At 44.6% G+C, this 26702-nt stretch overlaps 1 protein-coding gene across 1 annotated transcript in view; it reads right to left on the reverse strand.

Annotated features, from left to right (window-relative positions):
• Positions 1 to 13562: 13562 nt before the first annotated feature.
• PELI2 (pellino E3 ubiquitin protein ligase family member 2) overlaps positions 13563 to 26702 on the reverse strand; it is an 81873-nt gene continuing 68733 nt past the window's right edge. Inside the window, exons 4-6 of the mRNA XM_052783547.1 lie at positions 24321 to 24518; positions 23448 to 23636; positions 13563 to 19911 (exon numbers count right to left, since the gene is read on the reverse strand). Coding sequence (XP_052639507.1) covers positions 19345 to 19911; positions 23448 to 23636; positions 24321 to 24518 — 954 coding nt within the window. The 3' untranslated portion in view covers positions 13563 to 19344. The remainder of the gene's footprint in view (positions 19912 to 23447; positions 23637 to 24320; positions 24519 to 26702) is intronic.

Below are 26702 nucleotides of genomic sequence, written 5' to 3' on the forward strand. Positions count from 1 at the left end.
ATCACTCGCGCCTCAAAAACCGCTGCGAGGGTGGGATATCGGGAATGTGCTGTGCCGAGCCGTGGCGTGGGGCTGAAACCATGAAATGCCGTACCTGGAGGTGAGGAAGGAACAGATCAGAGCCCCAGCTCCTGCCAGAGCCTGGCATCGAGCAGGTTTTACTGCCCTGCAAAAATATATTGTCCTGTCCTCTGCAACCGCAGGAGTCCTTATTATTCAGCCTGCATCTGTGCCGATGGCTCTCTCCCAGGCAGCTAAAGATCACAGCCAGGGCTGCTCGAGACGGTCGCTGCGACTTTTTTCAGAAGGAGCATGTTGTCAAAACGTACAGGCTTTTTGCAAAAGGTTTAAAAGAATTTTACAGCTGGGGAGTGAAGATATAAGCTGTTATTCCTGGTCTTCCTAGAGAGATGGTGGGCAGAGACTGAATCAGTCTCTGAGATGTTGCTTACAGCTGTATGAACAAAAGCAGAGTGCAAACTTCAACCAGTGTCTCCCACTGAGCCACCAAACATTTGGCTTTCCCCAAATTTCTCTGCCTTGACATCTGGTTTGAGCAAAGAGGAGGCATTTGGCCGCCCCCTCCCTGATCTCCAGGATTCGGGCATCCTACGCAAATCCCCCCCAGCGCGTTTGCTAAGGAAGCGTTTCGTGGGTATGGGGGTGTCCCGTCCCCCCGGCCTCTGGCAGACGGGTGCATCTGCCCCCAACCAGTAAGCCCAGCACATCCCAGCCCGGCTGCTTCCAATCCCACCTCTGCCCAAATTTTAATTAAATGGGAACATAAAGTACCTTGCATCAACCACAAAAATCCTGGTTATGTTGGATTTCGGTCTCTTTTGAAAAAGATTGCAGCTTTAGCGCAAGCAGATAAGGCAAAGCTCAGTATTTGCTATAAATTTTGCTTGTTGAGTGGCAGCCAGCCCTCGCCGTGAGGCTCCCCGCCATCGCTGGCTCCTCTCCAGTCCGGCGGCTGCATCTGGGCAGCTACTGAGGAACCCAGGGTAGCATTGTGCTGCAGCTTCTCATTTGATAAATGTTACGTTATCACATGCCCTCTGTATAAGACACCCAAACACCCATCTGGATGTTGGGTGACACCCATCACCTTTTCTGTACCGCCTCCGGCCGATGAACACGCATGTCGGGCGAGGACAGGGATGCAGAGGCACAGGGAGAGCTTTGCTCAGCATCCCTGGTCCTTCTGTGGTCCAAGCTTTTAGGTTTTTTGCCCTTGACAGCCAAAGCAAAATAGCAACGTTATTCTGGGAGCTGGGGGTCATTTACGCAGCTGTGACTCGGAGTTTGGAGAGATGCAAAGCAAGTGCAAGCGCTTTTCATCACCCCCTCCCCACCTTTCCCTTTGGCTGGACAGGAGCTGGGCCACACACCCAAATGGGTGGACCAACCCCTGGGGAAAGAGATTACGGATGCAGGCTCCATCCCAACCTCACGCTTGTTTTATTGCCCTCGTGGCTATCATAACCTAAACAGGCGAAAGGATCAGCCTGTCCCTCCTTTTCCATCCTCTCCCACCCATTTCCCTCAACATCATATTTTCCCTCCAACGCTTCCAGCTCTCTCCCCTTCTCCCATGAAACCAGGAGCGTTTCCATAGCCATCAGCCTGGGAGGTTGCCCCCGACAGGCTTTGACACGCACAGTATCGATGCGTATCTCATTGCAACGCGTGCATCCCCTGTGAATGCAAGTCTGGGGTTCAGGGCACCCACACCAACACGGAACAGGAGAAGTTATTACCAGGACCTAAAAACCACAGCCCTGGCAGGGTTAAAGGTACACGTGCAAACCCTCCTTGGTCCGTCGGTGCTGCGGGTCTCCGAGTTACAGGAACAGGGATAACACAGATGGACCACACAAAAATCTCACTTGGGCTTACGCTTCACTAAAGCATCTCTGAATACACGTGGCAGCAGCAGGCAGGGCCGGGCTGCCCCAAGCCACCGGTCAAGGGAATCACTCCCCAAAAACTAGTACAGGTGTTTAACAGCCCCCAGATCTGCGTGTGGTTTTTAACCACTTTCAAAATAAAACTGGTTTATGCCAGGATGAGCCAGAGCAGTGGCACGTCTTCAGGGAAAACAGTTAGCAAAAGGCATTTTCAACCCAACTTTTCAAACTAACCGGGCTTTCCTCGGTGGCTTGTAGCTGAGGGATGGAAATCTCAAAACGGGCCCCCCCCATTTTCTATAAGATGAGGGTTGAGCAAAACCTTTAATTTCTCAGGGATACAGTTACACACTGGTATCATTTTGCTGCATTAAGTGTTGCATTTTGGGGGGCCATACTCAAATCCCTGGCAGGAAAGGGAAAATTAAATGAATCCCCAAAAATTTTGACCACGAATGCTCCAGAGCTTGGGTTTTTCACCTCAATCTGAGAGCCAGCCCCTGTCCAAACACATCAGGTTTTCCTGGGAAAGCTGCATCTTTCCAGGCACCGGCGAGCCAGTGGCCTCCGGTCCTTCGCAGTAACCCCCAAATCCCTGCAGCAAACAGAGATTTTGCCTGCCAGGGAGAATGAAGAGGGAAATAACACAATTAACAACTCTTCTGGTGAGAAGGAGCTGTGCTTATTTAAGGAACCAAAAAGCATCCCTGGCTCCAGCATTGGTGCGGGATTGTGCCGTACCAGGACAAAATCCCGGCCCTGCTAAGCAGCATCCCCTTGCCCCCAGCATCCCCTTTCCCCCCAGCATCCCATTCCACCCTCACAGGAGGTCACTCGGTTCATTTTTTTGTTTATTCCCTTCTTCCATTTTCCTGTCCCCAAATCCCTCAGCATTTTAAAGCCAAATCAAAGCCCTGGTTCGGGGTTGGTTTTTTTAATTACTCATAATTAAGTGATTCTTGGCAGGGAAGACGATGGAAAGAGTGTTATCCCACAGACAGGAATTCAGCTAGGAATTTCCTCTTAGCCTCCTAGCCCTAAATACATCTGGAAAAATGTATAATCACTTTATTTATTACAGCAAGTATTTCCTTGCAAATACAGCCCTCTTGCAGCATCCCAAAACCTTTATCAAACAGCCTCCAGCAAGACCTTGAGCTGCACCTTCGTTTCGTTATTTGTCGAGCTCTACTTTTCCTCCTGCCAAAGTCACTGGGAAAAACCCTCTGGAGTTTTTTGGGCGGTCTATTTTTCAGCGCGGTGGCTGGTGCTAGACAGCAAGAGCATCGCCTGCACCCGCACAGCGCTATATATTGCAGGAGCTGAACATCTGCTGAAAGCTCAGTGGTTTTGGCTGCCATCTCCATCACGCTGATGCTCTCCCGTGAGTTACAGCGCGGCCGTGACAAAGCCCTCGCAGCCCTTGCTGTAAAAGCAAAGTGGCTTTGGCGAGGGGAGGAAAACAGTAAATCTCTGATGAAAATAATTAGGTGCATCTCTTCCGCCCAGGCTGACGAGGACCTGCAGAGCTGGGGATGCTTGGATAATGCGTCTGAGGTTTGCTTACGAGCAGTGCGGTGGCTCCGGCCGAGCGAGACCCCTCTGATGGTCTCGCAGCATCTCATGTGCCGTGGTGCAGGGTCTGGGGCTGCCTCGGAGCCCAGGTTCTCTCTAGGCGGGTGCGATGACGTTTGGTAACAGCGTTACGGCAGGGTGCGTTGGAGGGCACCCACTGGCACGGGGCTCAAGGGTGCGCAGCGGCCACACGATGTAAGGGCTGGTCCCCCACAGTGACTCGACCGTGCTGTGCCCCCCTCCACCCCCCCCGTAGCTCACCGAGCAGCTCAGTACGAGATTTGCAAACCAGCAGCGCACACCGAGATCGGAGAAGCAGAAAATCACCGGGTATCCCGTGCACGAGCCAACGAGTCCCCAGGGACTCAAACAGCCACAAGCCCTCCTGCACCCTTACACCCACCCGTGGCCCCAACATCTGGCCTCTGCACACACTACATGTTCCTACGCTCATGGTAAATGTTCAACCTTGAAAAGAAAAAAAAATAGTTTTCAAAGTTCTCCAGCGATGCTTTTAGCTGTATTCCTACCAGCAGCTTAATTCTGGTGGAGTTTACATGACAAACATCATACACACGGATGATACCCACAACTGCATCCCACACCAGCCCCAGGACACATTCCGGACCCAGAAACTGGAGATATGCAGGGAAACAGGGAAATCCAGCCTGTTCATCAGCAGTCTCCTCCAGCCTTTCCTTTTTATTAAGACCTGCCTGCAGTCTCGAGTCTCCAAAGCACCAAACCCTTTGAAAGCAGCAGCATCCTTCCCCCATGCTCCAAAGGGGAAATAAACCCCAAGATCGCTCTTTTCTGACATCTCACAGCACTTTAGGAAGACCGCATGGATCTCCTGGGACAGGGAAGGATGCAGCCAAGAGTAAAACAGCCCCAATGTCCCCTTTTCAGGCTCAGAACTATCACCCAGAAATGCTCAAAGGACCGATGGAGCAGGTTTAATAGGGTGGGCTGCTTCCCAAAACCCCAGTGCATCTTGGGGAAACATCACCCTTCTGCTAAACCCCCAAAACTAAAGAAACAGAGTTCACGTAACTCCAACGTGCCCTGCCAGGCTGGGTTGCTTTGAGCTCATCACACTCTCAGCTTTGCACTTGAGTTTAGCTCCACTTTTCCAAATAAGCTCAAGGAAAAGCCTGTATCCAGGACTGTCAGCTCTAAATATTCATAAGTCATGAGACTGGCTTCAAAGTCGGCAGATTTTTTAGAAACTCACTCATATATTGCTATTATTCAAAATTGTCATAATTTTTTTTTTTTTTTTAATGTTCTATATTTGGCTTTCTTTTGATGTATCTTCTCTTCGGGTTTGTGTTTCTCCCTGCAACCATATGGGCTTTAAAAAAGAAAAAGAAGAAGAAAAGATAGCTGTAATTCTGATACATTCACACAGCTCCAGATGTTAAACCTTAAAACAAAGCAGATGGGGGGGGAGAGCGGGGGGGGCTGGAATCAGGATGAAACCACAATAGCTGGTGGGAAGCTCCAGGAAACTGCCTCCGCACCCAAAATCCCGTCTGGTACCCGGGGAGCCTCGGAGCTTCATGTCCGATGGTCAAGAGCGGTGGCAGGGACAGAAATGGGTTGTGTGTCGGGTACCTTATTGCTCTGCTGGATTTGGATTTGCTAGAAAAGAAGGAAACGGACATAAACTTGCAGGTAAAATCCTAGAAAAAAGCCCTTTTAGGTGACAGGGATGTCTGCTGAATGAGTCGGCACTGCTCACAGGAGCTGGATATGGGGACAGGGCGAATCCCCATTTCCCACAGCTGCATCCTGCACCCAGGACCAGGCAGAAAGAAAAAAAACACTCTGATTCCTGCTCCTGCTGAGGGAATTAAAGGAAAACCCCATTCAGCATCGCCAGAGAGTGTGTCAGTGCCCCCCCCAGCAGCACCCAGCCCTGCCTTTGGGCTTCTCCATCCCCAACCAGCGCTTTGCAGCACTCCCCAAATCTGAGCGACGATGGAGATAATCCCAGCCGCCATGCCAGGTGTCTGCCTCATCCTGCCATTGCACAGCAAAATGCTTTGCATAATCCGATTAAATAAAATTGATGTGTTGCTTGGCACAGCGTGGGGCCGGTGGGAGCACCCAGCTAATCACTGGGGAATAAAAGCTACTGGGACTTTGATCGCTGCTGTAGTATTCTCTGAGGAGCAGCTTTACCTTGTAAATCCTGGAGTACATAGTCTGATGTTATCACTGAGGGGGGGGAGGGAAGAAAAGAGAAAAATAGGGAAGCGAAAAGCAAATGCCTGGGTGCAGAGTGCTTGTGCATTAACAGACTGGGTGAAGAAGGGCATTTCTCACTGGTATTAAGTGGAAGCAGCAGTCAGTCATCGCTGCGCATCACGGCTCCTCTCCTGTAAAAACCGCAGGCGAGAAACCTCACGGCAGCCAACATGGTGCTAATATCTAATTAATTGTGGATACCAAGGAAGTTCTAGAAAAATAGAAAGATGGTTTAGTGTGGATCCAGGATTAAATAAGGCAAGGGGGGTAACCCAGGCTGCTCCCCACCAGACGGCTGTCCCAGGTGGAAAACCGCAGGCATTTGTGCAAGATTCAACTCAAAGAATAAAGAAATGCAAAACCAACTGGTTCCACTGCGTGGTTGTGTAGGAAATAAGCATCAAACACACGTGCTCTCATTCTTAATGAGTTAACGCTCAGCTTTACTAACAGCCCAGCACTGTAGGGAATGCAGAGAGACTTCCAGGAGGCTTTTGACTTCAAAAACCCTGACATTTGAAAGCAGGACTGCGAAATATCAATAAACACGGGCTAAGTGGCTTACGGTGTGGTCAATACCGGACTCTGACCTGGGGGAGCTCCCCGGGGTGCAGCAGGGATCAGTGCTCAGCAGCTGCCTGGGGACCTTGCTATTAATGAGCTGGAAATCCATCTGAACGTCTCTGCTGAGCGCATGCAAAGTGTCAAGTAACGAGGAAGGCAGGACGGTTATTAGAGCAAACGGGCTCATTTGGCAGGCTGAGCGCAGCCCCGGGAATGGGGCTGATGGCAGCAGGGGGGGGCTTCAGGGTGGGGGGAGGCTGTCAGCCCCACAGGGTGGGGGTCTGCAACCAGGGGACCCCCAATTCCACCCAGTTCAGCTCGACAAAACCAGCGAGCCCCATAACTTACCAGCTGCCCAGAGCCTTGCGGGTAAGAACAGGGCGGTTGCAAGGATGGGATATGATCTTACATCTCTGTATCCCACTGAGGAGCTCAGCAGGAAAGCGTGTGCACAGATCTAGTAGAGAAACTTGAAAAAGCATGGAAAAAGCACAAAAATGGTTTTAAGGGCAGAGAAAATACCATGTAGAAAGGCTCATAAGGATCTCATCCTGCTTAAGCTTAAGGGAAAGAAGATTGACAGTGGCTTGACTATATAGGTGCGTGCACCTGAACAGGAAGAAAAACCTGAGAACTAAAGGGCTTGTAGCCTGTTTTGAAAAAGAATGGCTAAAAAGCAGGGCCAGACTCAACAAAATAACGAGGTACACCTCATTCATGGGGAGGGTGAGTAAGAGCAGGACAGCTTCCAAGGGAAGTCAGGGATATTCCTCTCCAAATGGCTCAAAAATGAAGATGAGACGTGATCTTGGGAGAGATGTGTTGGTTGGACGCAAGCTCAAATTAGGCTGGCGTCCAGCAACCTGGGCTGGGTTTTTGATCCCTTTTGTCTCAGACCTGTGGATCGAAGGTGGTTCCCTAAGTCCCGAGCCCTCCTGGACTGAGCTCCCACGCGCTACCCTGAGGAGGAAGGTTTGGGGAGCACCACCGCAGCAGGAGTGGGCACTATCATGGCCCACTCAGGCTCTCAGCAGCCATCTCCTCACCCATCTGCTTTCAGACACACCAGCAAGGCATTGTCTAAGCGTGCTCTGCCGCACAAGCCTCTAGAGCCACCAAAACCCCAGCAAAAACCTGATGACAATGGCTCATCCCACTTGGGTTCCCATCCATGTGTCCATCTCCCCTCATTCCCTCTGCCCACAGCATCCCACTGTGCCTGGCCACCGGTGCCGGGACAGTTACTGCCCTTTCCTTTCCATAGAGCCCTTCAACACAGCCCACAGGCTGTTTTTTGGGGAAACCGACAGATCACCAGAAACCTGTAGAGCAATTGCTTGAGGGTGATGGTGCTTTGGGTTTTCACCATGGAGGGGCTCAGGACAGCTCACAAGGAAAGCAGGAGGCAACTCAACATCGGTGCATAATTCTACAGTGATACTCTATCAACAGGAACAAAACCACAGCAAAACCTGCTGATACTAGTAAAAAAAAAAAAAAAAACCAAAACAAACAAAAAAACCCCAAAACACTGAAACATCAACCTTTGAGACACACGAGCCACCCCTGTTACACCCCGGTACAGCTCTTCAGCAGGTGAAGACGTGAGAGTTCAACCCTCGTCACATCCCTCTTAAAAGAAGAGTTTATACAAGCCCCGGGGCTGGAAGCTATCAGTTAGTGCTGCTTGATGCTCTGCAGATCAGGGTCCCGAGGGAAATCTGTGCATCGGACAGGGCTGCCAGAGCAAACCCTGGGCTACAGCATGAGTCAGACGCTTTGGTTTCCCATTGCAAATTTGTTCTTTGCTTCAAAACCAAGACATTTGTTTTTTCAGAGAAATCCATTAGTGCGAGCATGTCTTCAGTTCAGAAGGGCAGGACACGACTGCTTTGATCCTTGCTCGTAGAGCACAAGAGATGCAGGGGGACAAACAGGGCTGCTGTACACGGAGTGACACTAATGGTGCTTTATCCTCCCAGGCTAAACACAGCCGTGCTTCGGAGAACCCCTGCCAACCCCCCCAGATCTGTTTCCAAAAACTTCCCTTAAAAAAAGCCAGATCCAGAGAAGCGTAGCGCAGTAGTTTCAGCAGCCCCTGCAGCAGGGCATTGACTTAAATTTGCCAAGATGAGGGGCCAGGGCCCTATCTCCTAGCAGGCTGTGTGTTTATTAATTGCAGACCTTGAATACGAAATATGCCAAGTCCTTCAAATCTGCAAACAATGTCTGGGTTCTTTTCCCAGCCTGCCTGGTATCATGAATCACTTGAAAAGACTTCAGGCTTTCGAGGAAATTTCTGGTATATTTGCTGGCACATGTGGTGTTTCCAGTAACAGCAACCACTGCGGAGTCATTGACTCGAACCTCTGAATCTTTCTGGAAATGTCATCTTAGAGATGTTTCCAGTATTTTAATTTATTTGGTTGTTCACAATGAGTTTAAAATGCTGAGAGTTTCTACAGAACAAGCCATTCCCAACAATTCTGTTTGGAAGCTGATGGAGGAGTAATGATACTCATTGCAGAGCTTACTCGGACCAAACTGGTTGAAGTTTTCTGAGTGGGGGAAACTATCCAAATCAGAAATTTTTCTATTTAAAGCAATCTACGGCAGTGGAGCTTTGTATTTGTGAGCAAAGACCAACAAAAAAAAAAAAAAGCCTTCCCTGGAAACTGGACGAGACAATGCTTAGGATGAAGACAAGCAAGTTACTCCTTTGCCTTAAATATGAGACCCTTCCACCGAGGCTATAGATACTGCTTCTTGACTGTAGGGCTGTGAATTATTTCAATTTTAATATAATTCTTCCCTGCAAATTCTGTCCAAGTGAAAAAAAGAGATTTGCATATTTGTGTGCTTCCATGCGCTGGAAGTCCCACACAGATAGCTGCTTGGCGTGCACTTTCTAGCCTGATGGCTTGCAGCAAGTCCTCCCTGCCCAGGACACACCAGACCTACTGCTGCCAAGCTGAACCACGCATGGACAGACCAAACCTGTGAAGACCAGTGACGAGCGGTGTTCCTCAGGGGTCAGTATTGGGACCGGCACTGTTTAACATCTTTGTCAGCAACATGGACAGTGGGATCGAGTGCACCCTCAGCAAGTTTGCCGACAACACCAAGCTGTGTGGTGCGGTCAACGCGCTGGAGGGAAGGGATGCCATCCAGAGGGACCTTGACAGGCTGGAGAGGTGGGACCATGTGAAGCTCATGAAGCTCAACAAGCCCAAGCACAAGGTCCTACACACAGGTCGGGGCAATCCCAAGCACAAACATAGGCTGGGTGATGAGTGGATTAAGAGGAGCCCTGAGGAGAGGGACTTGGGGGTATTAGTGGATGAAAAAACTGAATATGAGTGAGCAACGTACACTCGCAGCCCAGAAAGCCAACTGTATCCTGGGCTGCATGAAAAGCAGTGTGACCAGCAGGTCGAGGGAGGGGATTCTGCCCCTCTGCTCCGCTCTGGTGAGACCCCCCCCTGCAGTACTGCGTTCAGCTCTGGGGTCCCCAACATAAGAAGGACATGGACCTGTTCGAGTGAGTCCAGAGGAGGGCCACAAAGATGATGAGAGGGCTGGAGCACCTCTCCTATGAGGACAGGCTGAGAGAGTTGGGGTTGTTCAGCCTGGAGAAGAGAAGGCTCCGGGGAGACCTTATAGCAGCCTGCCAGTACCTAAAGGGGGCCAACAGGGAAGATGGAGAGGGACTTTTTACAAGGGGGTGTAGTGATAGGACAAGGGGTAATGGCTTTAAACTGAAAGAGGGCAGATTTAGATTAGATGCAGGGAAGAAGTTCTTCACTGTGAGGGTGGTGAGGCACTGGAACAGGTTGCCCAGAGAAGCTGTGGATGCCCCATCCCTGGCAGTGTTCAAGGCCAGGTTGGACAGGGCTTTGAGCAACCTGGTCTAGTGGAAGGTGTCCCTGCCCATGGCAGAGGGGTTGGAACTAGATGATCTTTAAGGTCCCTTCCAACCCAAACCATTCTGTGATTCGATGATTCTCGGATTCCCTGCATGTTCCTTGCCTGTCTGCCCAGGTCCCTGCTGCACCACGTGTTTGAGTCTTTTCTGCATTTGCTGCACACATGCATGCCCCTGCCTGGGGAACCTCATCTTGGGTAGGAGAGCAGGAGCCCACCTTCGCTGCTTGCTGTCCACGCAGCTCAGGAGCCTGCGGATCACCGCAGCGACAGCAAGGCAGAACATCTGGCCCACACGTGTGTTGGGGAAGAAAGATTTCTCCTTGTACGTCAGGGACCGCCTGTAAAAACCTCACTGTTCTCTCTGCTGGAGGCTCCCGGCTGTCTAGACATGTTCAGTTACATGCACTCAAATCCCCAGCCGCTCCTCATTTGGCTTGAAGTGACCCTCCTGGGTCGACTCTCCGCGCCAGCACGACTCTCCCCAGCCAAGGGAAAGGCAGGAGGATCTTGATATGTAGGACCCGGCCAGAGGGCTCTGGGACTGGGGTGGTATAACCTGATGGGAAGGGAGGGGAGGGAGAAAACGGATCTTACCGAAGGGATGGCACTCCTCAGAGCCCACAGAGGGTGAAGGAAGAACAGACATATGAAGGAAGACACTGGTTTCTGCAGGGAACATGCCCATTAAAAAGAGGGAAACATTTATTTTCTGCTTGCAGGGAGGGCGGGGTAAACCCTTTAGTCAAAGGCCAGATTTCTTTCCGAAAACCCTCAAATTGTTGTTTGAACCCTCCAAGCAGGGCTGGGTAGCCCTGTAGTTCCTATTCTTTAGATAGGAAAGGGGAAATGAAAAACATCCAACCCAAGGGTAGAGCAGGGAAAAGCCAGAAGTCAGACCTGCCCTCTCTGTTGACTTGCTGCCTCCTCCTGTGCTCCAATAATTTTTTGGCTTTAGGTGCCCATACAGCCCCCATAGCGTAAGGTGGCTATGGCAGCACTCTTACGTGCCTTTCTGCATGGACCTGAAGATTTCAGGAGGTCAAGATTTCCAAAGGGGACAAAAAAATACACGGGAGAGAAAAAGCAAAGTAGTTTTCCCAGGAGTATGAAGCAGGACAGAGGTGAGCCCAGGGCTGGGGAACACACCAGCCTCCTGGTACACACACAGGTAGGGTTTGCTGCATCACATCTGACATGAGAAGAGACTCCACTTTTTACAGACACTGCTTGGACGAAGCTGACCCCAGCCCTCGTCCGGACCCTCTCATCAGGAGAGGTACTCTGGCCCATTCTCCCTTCCTCCACCCCTTCCCTGGCTCCTCACTTTGATTTAATCAGAGAGAAATAAAGAGGGGAGGGGATGCGTCACAGACCTGAGATTAGCCAGATGTTATTCGTTGCTCTCCCCAGCCTGCCGAGCAGGATTTGTGGTCTTAGCTTGACAGGCAATTTGGCCCAAATCCCACATCGCCCTTGAGGCTGAGGCCGAGCCCCAGCTCCTCTCGTTGCTAACACCTGGCTCTGCAGCTGCTCTGCAGAGCCACAGCTGGATTTCAGCAGCTCATGAGCTGCCTGTGGCACACCTCCCTCGCCTTCGCAAGGTGATGCGCAGGAGGACGACAGAGAAACCATCCGTGAGGAAAGCCACCAGCGTAGGCAGCAGCATCCCTTTTCTGGTCTGTGGGCTCAGCCTGCCCCACAGCCAGCACAGCTCCGTCCACCCTCTGCAATTTAACCCCAGACTGAGAAGGGGTTTCAGAGTTGCTTCTTTGGAAAGGGCAGCAAACAGTCCCCAACACCTCACCATAGAGCAAGGGAGCCCAAGTTTAGTTTTAGACTTAAGTACAGCCTTCTTCCCTCTGCTGCTCTCACGGAGGGCAATTTCTACCAGAAGTACCAAATTCCTGCTCAGTTCAAAGGCCAGGGCCCCTGTCTCTGCAGTCTGGTTCAGCTAGAGCTTTTAAGAATACAGCATTTAAGGCAAACACTCCACAAAATGTATTTCTTTACATATGTAATTATATACATGCACGTTTATAATTTTAAACACTGATGTAATTGGAGTTCTACTGAATTCCTTTCTGCTGTTAAGTACTCCCTCATCTTGAGCCTTTCTTCAGACATGAGTTTTCAGTGAGTTAAAAAGAAAAGAAGTATCAGGCTCAGACTCCTATGTCAAACTTCTGTCTACCTTAGTTTTACATGAAAGAGATTTCTGAAGTTCCTCCTAAAAATATGCATCCATACAGCAACACCTTGAAAGGGAAAGAAAAGCAGTAATCACCAATGCTCTGGAAACCTCTCACAAAGATCATTTCCCAGCAGCACCAGCTGCAGTAAGAAGTGAAGTTTTACAGCCAGGTTAACACAGAGGCAGGAGTACATGCTCTCTTCGGCAGGCAGTGAAAAAAAGACCACAGCATCTTTAATCAAGTAGCTGGAAGAATCAAGCGAATGGGATCATTAGGATGACATTTGGTCCTGTTGTCTTGCACAAAACGAAGCGAGAACAGACTTAAAGCTGTAGGTTTAAATCAAAAACCAAAATTGTGGTGTTGCCTGATAGAACTGATACAAAAATCCACAATTTGCATAAAAAGCCCACAAAAGGTTACTACTGAGGGGTACTACAGTGTTGCTTTAGGATCCGAGCAGTGACACTTCTCTTCCCAGGCCTTCAGGTGACACCGCCAACCACCTCAGCTCTGAACACTCCCTGTTCCTCCCTCTCAGCCCCTGTTCCTGCCTTGATGCTCATCTCCTCCTCTAAGGATTGGCAGAAACCTCTCCCCCACCAACATCCCCAGCAGAACTTCTCCTCTTAGGTTGCCTCCAACAGTTTTAAACAAAATAGGATCATCCCTATCTTTGGTCAGGTATGAACGGCTGTTCTTCACCCGTGCACTGCATTTCTTCAAGCACAGAAGCCCTATTCAGAAACCCACCGTGTCAGAGACCACATCTACACAGTGCCTGTCCAGCAGCACTTTGAGCGTATTTAAGATGTCCTGAAATGAAGCTGTCCCTATACAGACAGTAATGGTCCCAGAGGACACAAATAACCCAGAGCTTCCCCCTCACCTGGGAGCATCTTCCCTGGAAAGTATTTAGCACTCTTCAATTACAAGGAAGCCTGACAGCCAGCTGGCAGACGACTGCATCTAGAGAAAGTTGCAGATAGGCTGACAATTCATTTTAGCTCATTTAAAAAAAAAAAAAAAAAAGAAGCTTATGTACTCACAGGGACTGCATACAAAAGGGGATGAATACACAGATGCAAACAAAACACTGAATTACCATTATGGAAATTAATTTTAAGAGTCACAAAGCATATTATTCCTGGAAATTGCTTTTATTTAGCAATTATGTTAACACCGCAAGAAGGCAGTTGGCATTGAAAACAAACAGTTCAATTTAAAATCAGGGAAGTGAATTAACTGAAATTTCAGGGCACTCACACCTGAATACACTCCACTACCTTGAATACTTAAGAATCATCAATCAAAGGCTTAGGTTTTTGTTTGTTGAGGAGTAGAAAGGGGATAAAAGGGTAAGAGAACTGTTTATTTTTGAAGTTACTTATATGTTTTTGCAAATCAAAGTTAAATCTTGACAACCAAACAGCAGGGAAAAAACTGAAGGAGTCAGTGACAATACTGAGATAATATTTTAATTTTTTTTAAAGTTTTTTTTTTCCTGTAAAATGGCTTGTACTTCCACAGGTACAACAGCAAAGAAGTTATTTCAATCCATTTCACATGGTGTATAAAAGACCAATTTTACAAATATACCCAGAAGTTTTAACAGCTGGTAACACTGTTTAAAGGTAAACATCACTTCTTCATCATACAGGGCTCGCTGTGTGAACGAGACTTTTCCTACAGTTGTGCCACAAGAAGGAGCCTTCCGGGGGCTCTCCATCATGTATTTGATCCAAGAGGAAAGCGATACCTGTCCCTAATCACCATGACACAAACAGAAGGGACTTCCAGGTGACTCAAAGACTGGCTTGCCCACCAGGAAGGTATAAATATGCCCCATTAAGAGGAAATTTGACAGCCACCAGTTTCATCTGTAGTTTGGTTGTCCAACTCATATTTTTGTTCCGCTGCCAATAAATGAAAACTCTGATCAACACAGAAAGTAAAGCTCTATCTTTACTACCTGTCGAGGCCGACTACTGTTCTTTCAAGACCGAAGTGTCTGCTGCAGTCAATGGGACATGGTTTGCACAGGGCTTGCAGAACTACTGCGACTTTATCCTAGAAACTACCCCCATTCCATCCCCCCTCCCCCCAAAAACAGCCTTACCTTCTAAGTTTTTCCTTTTAATTCACAACACCAAGTGCGAAGACTTGTGAAGAGTGCTTATAAAAATCAGAATAAGAAAAATCTGTAAAAGACATTTGCAACTCCAATTATTATTTTCCTTGAAGAGATAACCAAGCCTGAAGGTATCTTTTTAATTCTCTTCCTTGTTTCTTTCCAAGCTATTATTTACTTGTTTACCTGTGACTACATGGATAAACAGAAAATGAGAGGAGCCAAGAACTCACAAGAGGCTGAAAACTGAGCAAACGAGGAGGAGGAATCCTTGGCCAGAATACTGCAGAATAGTGGGCTGTCCACACCTATTCGGCTCAAGTGCCCAGCAGAATTCTGTTCCTACCTGTTCCCATCAACAGCTCTACCTGTCGATTCCACTTCGCATCCAATGCAGCATGTTAACAACAGTCTCGGGGAAAACAAGACCTAACCAGCCGTGACAGAGCATTCCTTTACAAGCACAGCTCATTTCCAAGGCATATTTGCAGCTCAACTTTAAGCAAGAGCAGCAGTCAAGCCAGGTCAGCTTTCCTACCACACTAAAAATGCATTTAAATGCCTCTATCAGTTCTCATGATGGCCAGATCACTACCAAAAGTCCTCTGACCCCAGAAAAGCATCAAGACTATGAGCTGGATGAACAGAAACATGATGGTCTTGGAGAAGCTTCCTTCCACTTCCAGTGCAACAGCATTGAAGGGAGAGTTACCACAGTTGAAACCAAGTTTCTTTTGGGTGCTGTGTGGCGTTAAAAAAAAAAAAAAGAAAAAAAGAAAAAAAATCAAAGTTCTATTCAGAGGCTATTGCAGTTTCTCGCTATGATACACTCAGCACCTCTGCTCCTCACTCAGGCTCTGAAGTAGAACCTTCAAATTCCAGGAAGTGCCATTAAAACATTGAAGAGTGTTTTGTTGGGAAGCCTTTCCACGTCATCCCAGAGCTTCCTAACGAACTGAGGAGAATCCTTTTCAGAGCATGAACCAGGTCTGAAAGCACGAACAGCTACAATCACATTTCTGATCGGTTCCTGGCACGCCTTTGCTTCAAGGTGGGTCTGTCCCTGCTGGAACCAGCCCAACAATGGCTTTCAACTCTTCTGAGCCCCATTCCCACCCTCACAAAGAAAAAAAAAAAAAATCCTCCTTTAATTATTCTGCCAGTACAGTACTATTACTGTACCCTGAGGCACAAAGTGACCACACTTGAAAAAAAGTCGTGATTAAAATGCAGTATCATGCTAACTCTTTTGTACAACTTGGACCACGATTCAAAATAAGAACAACGCTTACCACTCAGTCGTCTATTTAGACTTCAGCACTCTATCAAAAAGCTGCCAGGAAAAAGGAAAGTGTTACAGCTCCAGTGTGCATGGATATGACAGATTTTTTTTTTTTTTTTTTTTTTTTTTTTAAGATCAGACTAGAAAAATACTTTTAGCTATAAGTTATGCAGTCAAAGCTGGTTTTGAAGCATTCAAATAGAATCAACAGTAACAGGTGAAAAAAATCCTTACAGAATACATTGCCAGCATTTGAAATGGTATGCAAGAAATATCATAACACTGAAATCATGAAATAAACTTTCAAAACAAAGTTTGAGGGTGGTTCTCAAGTTTACTCACTCCAAACAGAACCAGTCTTATTTATCCAGAAACTACTTTCTCCTATTCAGCTACCAGACCAGCAACAGTATGTGTTTACTGAGATGAGGGAAAGAGAAAAGGGCTAAGCAGCCAAATGGTCCATCATTTCATTAGAGCAGCGTATGTGGCAGTAGTGATGAGAAAAATAATGCCACAAACTCTTCTGCCTTCCCAGTAAATCCAGCTCTGCAGGACTCGCCCTAGCTTTGACTACTGACTGGTAAATGGCAAAGTACCTGGATTCATGCAAAGGAACTGTGAAGTTTGTTTCCCAGATAAGAGGAGAATCTTCCTTCCTGCAGTACTTCTTGCATTATACAGAACTGCCAATAGTGAAAGAAACTAAATATCTCGCTTAAAACACAGTCTTTTCAAACTGACACTTCCCTCGGATACAAACCATTAGCCAGTCTTCCACTTCATGCAAGCCAAACACACCACAACCAGATGGTGTACTAGTGCTACCAGTGAGGATTCTTCTAACACTGTACATTCACCTTGCACAGGGTATAGCAGCTATATGAAGCCCTGAAGCAGCCATTAAACTGCAACTGCAAAGGAAGAAAGTAAAAAAGCTCGGTAACAGAGATGCCTGGGAACCTGCGCATTTACAATCCATTTACGCTCAGAGGGAGACTACGCATGCAAGTCCTGATCAGCTCAGCTCAGTAATACAGTTGCCACCCCAGACCTGTGAAGCTGTCGTACACAGAGCTCGAGACCTCTGGTCACCAGCCTTAACACACGGCTCGTGGCCTTAATTCAATAAGGAACATTTCCTGAAAGTGTGTTTTCATAGCATCTCTTGTGGGAAACAAAGTTAAGTATTTCACAGAGTCCAGTAAGAACGAGGTGGAGGTGAAACTGCCTCTCACAGATGAGGTATATGCTAAATAGAAATAATGCTGCAGTATGCATATGGGACCTGAGGAACTTGTACTGAATATAAACAAGGGAGAGGCACCTTCACATTTATGACAGAAACCATGACAAGGAATTGAAGGCCAAAGGCATTTCTTCCCAATCTGGTTGGGCTGCCACTCTTGATGAAGATTAGCCACAAGGTTGACTTGTGGGCGTAAGGACTCAGAATACAGAATCACAAGAGGATCTCATTGAAAAGGCACTAGGAAGAAGCATATAGAGTTTTAGGTTAACACGATTCATCCTATTTTCAATCACTGAGTGGGACAAAAACTGTACAGTTTGGGATTTTTAGAGAAAATGCTGCAGATTTTTTTTTAAACAGCAAAAGCATAAAAGAAAAGTAAAGCTATTTTCAAATTATTAGAATGCTGAACATTTATACAGCAAAATTATATTAAAAACAGCAGCAGACAAAGTACGTCCCATCACCATTGGCAAGGGACATGTAAAATGTTTATAAGGTTAACTATAAAACAATTTTACAACCAAAATATGAACAGGCCAATTCAAGTATATATATACAGAATATATTAAAATCATATAAATTATATATTTATACAAAGGGCACAAATATAGCGAAAAGCTATAGTTGATTAAACAGAACTAAGCTTGAATGATCAATTTCATCTAGAGATGTTATAATTTTCTCCCAAATTCTTTTTTACCTTTTTAAACCTGGATAGATTGATACCTCAGATACCAAGAATACAGAAAGCGAAAGGAAAAAAAAAATCAACAACAAAAAAACACAAATCAAAGAGTTATCATTCTGTATGAAATGAAACTAACAGTGGGCGGGATACATCTCATGAAATTCTGATTTAATTATTTCCATAGTAAACATTTATCAGCTCTCTTAAGTCAGGAATTTCAAGTGATCCACTTCAGACGTACCACCCTGGTGCATATATTTTGATTACATTTGAATGTTGTTTAATTTGCAAACATTCGAAAAAAAATGGATACAAACAGATCTCAATCTGCAAAAAAAAGGTGACAGATGGCAGCAAGTTGAAAAGTGAACAAAAATACTCAGCTGAACTAGAAACGATGTTCTCCTTACAGCATTTTGGCTAGTAAGTGAGCTTAAAAAAATAACTTATTTTGAACTGCTTTTTTCATTTCAAAACATAGCAACATATAACCACAATCCATTGAAGCACTTGAGAATCTAAACAGTCCCATCCGTGGGCTTATATTTAAACACAAACTAAGTGCTCTCCTGAATTCAGGTCTATGTAAATAAGTTCTGTATAAGTTGTACCTAAACCTTCTGTCTTGCTGCGGCACTACCCCTTCATTAATGCAGTTTTAAAGGCTTGCTACACCTCAATTAACCCAATGATCCTGGGCATGCAAGGAGCAGTTAGGGCAACCTAAGTTATGCAGAAATAAAAAGGCCAGACTACACATATACAGAACATTGGCTTAAAAAACGGAAATAAGTATGTAAAAAAGTAAAGCAGTTTCACCAGATGCAGGTTAAACAGGGGGAAAAAAAAAAAAGAAAGAAAAAAAAATCAGCCATATACCATACGTAATGAACAGTGGATATCTATTACATTGAAAGGAAATCAATGCAAATGGGATTTCCTCAGTTTCAAGTAATCCTTGATGCCTTTTTGGCCAGCTGTGTTATACCACAACAGATATTTTAATAGCTTTTGTACTCTACAATTTAGGCAGCTAATTTTTCTCTTACATATCCAATTATCTCTAGTGAACATTCACCTATGGTTGTCCACACATTCTGTATTAGCTCCTTCAGAAACTATTCAAGTTAAATTATATTGCAAATTTAAAGACAGTTACATTCTGTATGTTCCTTCTAGATTTGAAAAATAGGTTTTAAAGGCCTGTCAAAGTTTAGAAGAAAAAACCTTTCCATTAAAAAATATTAGCTTAAAAAAATCATTATTAAGACACCTTCTTCTGATCCAGGGTACTAATAAAAAGATTACAAATATACTACAATTTGACCAAGAAGACTTCATGAATATGCTGCTTTTGAGCATGCAACACCACTGATATCTGTCAAGTTCCAGGTATCAATGTATCCCAATTCCACCACAGTCCCTCAGAATTTCCTTGTCAGTTCCCCATCCCCACCCTACCACCCTATTAATAACATTATAAAAAAAGGTAAAATCTAGAGTTAGTGGCAAAATCTTCACAGTAAATTGTTAAAGAAAATGTTATTGTGGTCATTGCAAAGTAATATCAGTCAATTGGACCCTGAAAAATTAGCTTGATGCAGTTGTGCTCCCCAGACAGTTGTGTTGCACAAAAAGGGCAGGCAGCATGAAATGCATGAGTACCATGAGGCAGTGGGATTTGAGACCAGTATTTTGCAGACTTCTCAGAGCACACATGTCCACAAGGGGTGAAAGCATGAGTTGGAGGACCAGCATCCACATAAAAGCCTGCTTCACAACCAAGCCAAAGAGGCACATAGGGGCCAATGGTTCTGCACATAGGACATTCTCGCTCATTGGCTTCTGTGTCACTGCGATGTCCCCAGTTGTGATAGCCATGAACATGACCACAGCTGAGGTATGCCCAAGGCTGCTTCTCTTCTACTACATCTTTACGGTTGATACTGGGAAATGCTAAAGTGTTTAACCCAACAGGACACTGTGGTCTGGCAGCGTTTATCTCCTGTCGCAGAGCTTCAATGTGTTTCTGAGTTGGAGTGTGAAACAGTCCATCTGCCGTTCTCCACAGAAGGGTGGCTCCACACAGGTCAATGAGAGAGCCATCTTGTAGGATGTTGGTCTCATTTTCTACCTAGTGGTGGAACACAAGGGTAAGCAGTTAAACCTGAGAGCTTCTACAGATGCCATGGTTTAACCCCAGCCAGCAACTAAGCACCACACAGCTGCTCACTCACTCACCCCCCCCACCCAGTGGGATGGGGGAGAGAATTGGGGAAAAAAAGTAAAACTCATGAGTTGAAACAAGAACAGTTTAACAGAATAGAAAAGAAGAAAATAATAAGGATAATAATAACAATAATAAAATGACAATGATAACAATAAAAGGATTGGAATATACAAAGCAAGTGATGCACAATGCAATTGCTCACCACTCACCGATCGATGCCCTGTCAGTTCCCGAGAAGCAATCTGCCCACCCCCAGCCAGCCCCTCTCAGTTTGTATACTGGACATGACATCGCACAGTATGGAATACCCCTTTGGCCAGTCTGGGTCAGCTGTCCTGGCTGTGTCCCCTCCCAACTTCTTGTGCCCCTCCAGCCTTCTTGCTGGCTGGGCATGAGAAGCTGAAAAATCCTTGACTTAGTATGAACACTACTTAGCAACAACTGAAAACATCAGTGTGTTATCAACATTCTTCTCATACTGAACCCAAAACATAACATTGTACCAGCTACTAGAAAGAAAATTAACTCTATCCCAGCTGAAACCAGGACAACAGACAACTGAGTTCTCTAAATGTGTCATCTTTCTTACCAAGTCGTTATGCTCCCTAGCATGCTACCCAATTTTGTCTTATTGTGGCCCCTCATTTGTCTGAATCCATCTCTTGTCTCTTATCCTATATTTAAGATTATAATGAGCATTGGTGTCTTATTCTGTGCTTGTACAGGAGGTCCTAAATTTGCAGCTGTTACATGCTAGGGCAGTACTAATTATTATACAGTCTTCCTGCCTGTAATTCTTTGGGAAAGGTATTAAATTAGTAATCACTAACTTCTGCACAAATACCCCCTACCTCTGAGCACGCTACTTTTTCTCTCTAATATTGATTCTCTGTATGCCTTTGTCACATTTAAGGTAAGTCATGACAGACAGAAGAGGAAACTTGCCATTCCCTATGGGCTGTATTAGCATATTGCTCCCCTGGAATTCTTTGCTCATGTAGACTGGCAGAGGCTGCTTACGCAGCAAAAGATCCTTTTTGGACTAAAAACTGCTACCCAAGACAGACCAGCTGTCCTGCTACTCAGATACCATTTTTTTTGGCTTGTGATAAGTGTAAAGCATTTTGCAGAAGCATGAGCTCCCACAGCGTACCTCATCAACAGTGAAACTCTTCCACAGATAGATTAGGGATAAATGACAAATGCAATACTAGCTACATGCACAGGTACTTGCATGGATTATCGTTACAACAGAGTGAATTACCAGCTGAATTTCTCAAGTGACAAGTTCTGCAACTGAAGCCACACAGGCTCAACTTCTGAACAATTAACCACCCCAACTAGTTAGGCCCTTTATTTAATGAGGTACTCCATGCAAATACAGCCCCAATGTGCATCGCCTAAAGGCTTCTCTTATCTGACTAAAAGCAGGTACTTAAAACATTTTCAAGGGATTATGCCAAACACACATTGTACTTTGCTGATATATTCTTTAATTTATTTTAATGTCACAAACATATAAGCAACTTGTGCTATTGCTACCAGTTCAGTAATGATTAATATATATTAAAAAGGTTCTTTATGAAATTAAAGAGGGTAACAGACCTACTGCCTGGCTTTAATCACTAAGGCAAAACAAATACCCAAATACAAACAAATACATTAAGTAGGTCACATTAAATCATCATGTCTGCCTATGAATACCATGAATGACAACCAATTTGGCATTTACATTTTAATCCAGTTTAAATTCAGATTAACTGTGGATCATACTTGCACAAAACACCTAGATGGTACAATAGACTACAGATAAGAGGTCACCAGTGTAAAGTTCTTCTAGCAGAAAAATTTGGCAGTTCAAGCAGAGATGAGAGAAGCCTTGATTTGATGCACTTTTCAGATAATTCCTTCACAAACAGCAAAGCAAAAAGCTCTCTCGTATGCAATGTGTTCAATTCATTATACAGTGTGCATTTGGTTTTATGAACCCAATCAACGAATACTGATCACATCAATACCAGTGTGCCATGTAATTTTATTTAAATGAGAATTCAAGTCATTTTGGATGCAGGGAAGGGAATTTATTTGTTTTAGTATGCCTTTCTTTAGCAGCACTAAAAAGGTGTTTTGCTAACCACATACAAAGGGCGCAATTGCAACATCATCTGTCCCAGTCCCGGAGGCGATGTTTGCCTGCCACCATTAAAGTGACAAAGCAATTTATGTACTGCAGGCTGTCTACTGAAAGCAGAACAAAATAGTCAAACTCCACTTTCCTAACTCCTTTAAGCAGTCGGTTTGCTGCAAAGCCAATGGCAAAGTTGGAAAGTCAGTTCAGCGCGAGTATGTGGGATACCTCCTATCATCACCAAGCTAATGGGAACTCAAGGTAGCAGCACAAAAGCAACTTTGGCATGGAGAAGGATATTCCCCCCACCATGCACACTTTCTTAGTCTTTCAAGTCCAGCAGCTGGATGATAAAGTTACAAAAGAAAAAGGGCATCTTCAGCTGCTGTGAAGATGCCCCTTGAACATCCTCTCACTTCCTGAACCCTAACAAAGAACAGAATGGGCTTTTCCAGGTCTGCAGGCAGGACAGCATTCTAACCTACCCAGAAACAAAGAGTACTTCTGGGGAAGCTCATCTGCCTGAGTGGAAATATGGTTGTCTGTGTATTTTGCTGGGCTACTTCTATATGGTGGTGTTTGATTCCACCCTCCCCTTCCCTCCCCCTTTGAGGGCAGGGGGAAAAGGGATGAGTGATGATAGCATTCGCCTTCGTAGGCCCCACAGATCTTGGGAAGGTGAAAGAACAAGAGCACTATGGGAATTCCCTCCCATCATCTATGGAGAAGTGGACACATGCTTTCATGGGAACCTCTCTCCTGGTCAGGTATGCCACAGGTGTCTATGGCAGCTGAAACCTCTCACTTTTGCTAAAGGTAAAGCCCATCCTGCTTCACAGGATAAAACAGGAATATACTTAGCAGGGCTTCCCTTATCTTCCTATTGGCAGGTAAATCAAACAGAAGCTGCATGATCCAAATTTGTTTTGCATGCAGGTAGACTCTTCCTTTTAAGATAGTACTGCAAAAGACAGCTCCCCACGCAGTAACTTCCAGATGTCCCCATGTCCCAGGAGAACATTTCAGAGATGGAGATTCAAGAGCAAAGTTTATTTAGCTTTTACACTCTATGCTATTTCAGTTTGAAAAGTGACATTAGCAGAAAACTTGAAGACTGTTCACCTGTATAAACAGAAACAGAACAGCAGTACAGAATCTACTGTAATACACATCTACTTAGATGATTTCAGTGCCCACTAACTACCCCAGGACAATGCTGCTACTCTGCAGTCACCCTATGACTGCCTCCATTCAATGCCAGGAAAACAAGTAACCCTTGTTTTCTTTTAATTACCAGTTAGTTTCATCTTACCAGTTTCCCCCTTTGTTGAGCCGATCTGGTTTCCCGGAGAGTGTACACATCACCACAGACTGAGATTTCCCGCCAAACTCCAGGTTTAGACTCCTCCGTGAACCCTCCTTTTGGATGCATGACCAGCACCCCATTAGTTGTCAATCCATCCATGTGGCCATCAGGATTTTTCCACTTTGCTGCTTTTTCCTGCATGTGACAACCACCCCAGGAAAGAAGAGTTTGTCTAAAAGTTTATAGACTGAAGTTTTACTAGCCCTGTCTAAAACACAACATTCCCTCACCAGCTGGCAGCACTTAGACATAGATTTACAAAAAAAAGCATTTTTAAGAATACCTTATGCCAGAGTGGTAACATCTTTTGCTTATGCATCTTCAATTACTATTCTATCTTAAATATTAGGGGTTTTTTTACTCAGTTGAGTGCCTCTGACTGCAGTTCAGGTAGAAGTTAAGGCCTCAAAGGTCAGTAGCATGCTCTTAACTATCTTAATGGAATACCACTGCAACAGGCACATCCTTTTCCATAATGCAGCTGATGTGCTCCTTGGTCTTCAGCACTCAGAACTGCAACAGCGGCTTATTCACAATGACTATCAAGAATATATCAAACCAAGCTAAACAAAATCCACTAACAGTTACTAAAGTAGCGCTTCATTGTTAAAGACAATTATGACCGTGAGTCCATGCTGGTAATAAATCAGGCACATAAAACTGCAGTTTCTACTTAACACTGCAGCTGGTACACTGGAGTAATAAAAGTCTAACAACAGTATAAGTTATCAACTAGTACAAGGAAATTTTGGGGCTTGAAAATAACAGAATAACAACCAGAGTTTGCTTGTACATAACATAATTATTAGTAGTACTTACACCAAGAAATATATTTTTAGATGAGTCAAATCCAGCTGCAAAAATCCTTGCTGTATATGGTGGGCTCCTGTCACAAACAATCCTGCATGCAAAACGGGATATGGTGCTTTGCGTAATCTGTGTTTCATCATTATTTTGACTTCCAGAAATAGTATCTGTTACTACAAAGTCTATGGGGCTTTCTGTTGACCTCCCAACCTGAAAAAAAATTAAGTTAATGGCATAATTAGAAAAAGCCATAGAAACATCAAGCATTAAGGACACAGTTTTGCCAAGTTAATGTTGATGACATCAGTAAACTATTGTCTTCTGCATTTTTGGATGGCAAGATCCAGTCAGAGACTAACCTGTATTTTCACATTTGTCCTAGGCAGAAATACATCACTGACATGGCACAACAAATTTTCACTTACTACAAGTGATGTACATGCTTGCCCAACACAGCTGCACTTATACTGTCAACAACATGAAAGTATTATCACCTTGGTATTTCACAATCCAACCACAACAAATTACTTACCACTATATTCTGTCAATTAAGAAAACATTAGCTTGAAATGACAAGTTTTATTCACATTCCTAGTACCAAGTTATTTAGCCATAAAAAGAAAGCATTTTTTTTTAGACCCAGAACTCAGTTATTTTGATACATCATAACAAAAAGCTACCCATCTTCATGTTTTCAGAATTTGTAGTTCCAGAGTAGAAGAGTTTTCAGGTAAAACCCACCATATGATTAAATTTATTCCTAATCATGCACATGCATGACTAAAGAAATTAAAAAACTTTCTTCAGCAGAAATAAAACACAGCTGATCACTAGACAAGAATATTTTTCTATCTCGCCATCTATACATTTTAATTCTAAAACTGGAAACATCTTGGCAACTGTAACAGAAAACTTCATGACAAAATGGATGGAGGGATCTGACTGCCAACCAAACATACAGTGAGAGTTTATCAATACTTCTACAGGCAAATTAGCATTACACCAACTTTGAGCATAACTGGGAAGTGGAGCTGAGGAACAAGGAGTGGAACAGAATATTAATTTTACAGGTACCTTGTGATCTAACAGAAGAAAATTAAGAATATTCTTCACGTGAAACTACCTTCAATATCAGGCATCTACATTTATATAATATAACCTCCTCACTAAACATGATCTCATTGTCCCCCAAGCAGTTACATTCTGCTTAGCTTCTTGCTCTTCAAAGCCAGCTGTGGGAAGACATGTATGGTTCTATCATTAACAGACATCTCTGCAAACCAGATTTGCTGTAAAGAAACATTATTCAAGAGTCAAGGAAAGTGATATTATATAATACTTAACCCTTGTTACAACTGAACTGATAGCAACAGTACAGGGATCTCTCTCCCATACCTCTCTTTTGCTTTCAGTTCTACTTTGCAGTGTTAAACTCGAACACATGTCAAAATTCATATCTTAAGTGACACATCCAGTTACTTTCTCCATATCACGGCTCTCAACCCAAGTATAAAATGTGATGAGCTTGCTGCAGATAAAGTGCCAAGGAAATACTAAAAAAAGCCTAATCAGAAGTATGCACTTCGATTTTTCACAGAAAGTGACTACTAGAATACCCAAGAGACAGAGTTTAGAAACTGTTTAATATGGGACATTTCTGATTTATATAACTTGACAAGTTGAAGCTAAAGTTTATAAAGCTATGTTGTTCTTCCTTTTACAGTATTATTTTTAACAGGCTTGTATTTCCCATCCAATGCAATTCCTGCTAAGAGTCACTACTGACCAGCAGCAGGAAGCTTATTCATCATTCTTGACTATTCTCTATCTGTATGTGAAGCCTCTTAAAGGATCATCAATAACGAACATGAAATAAATTTGTTCGTAAAAAGTTTTTGCCTGTTGCAGTCTCTCAATTAGATCACACTCTCAAAGCTTTTAGATGCAATTACAGAAAAGCTTGCCTTATTTTCCCTTAAAGGATGACAAAACACACAATTGTTTGTTCCCAGTCTTCCTCACATCAAACTAATCATCAACATGAAATCTGAATGTTTGGATACAAGCATTACAATTTATATACAAAGCTTTTATGCAGTTTTTAAAATCTCTGAAATTACATGTAATGTTTTAAGCAAAGTAATTACTTTATATATCTCATTTGTGTCACAAGTATGTCTATACAACATCAAATATTTTAAGTATTTGGGTTTCTTTTGTTGTTTGGGTTGGTTTTTTTTTTTCTGTTGAAAAAGCCTTCTAGAGGATCAGTCTCATGTATTGTGCTACATTTCAACACTAGAAATTATTTTAAGAAGTGGCCTTTAAAACATGGCAATTTCCTCATGCTCCACATCAAGTCAAAATTTTGGGATTGACATCACCTGAAAAGAA

This window comes from Harpia harpyja, chromosome 3 (genome assembly GCF_026419915.1).
Source record: "Harpia harpyja isolate bHarHar1 chromosome 3, bHarHar1 primary haplotype, whole genome shotgun sequence".
Lineage (NCBI taxonomy): Eukaryota > Metazoa > Chordata > Aves > Accipitriformes > Accipitridae > Harpia > Harpia harpyja.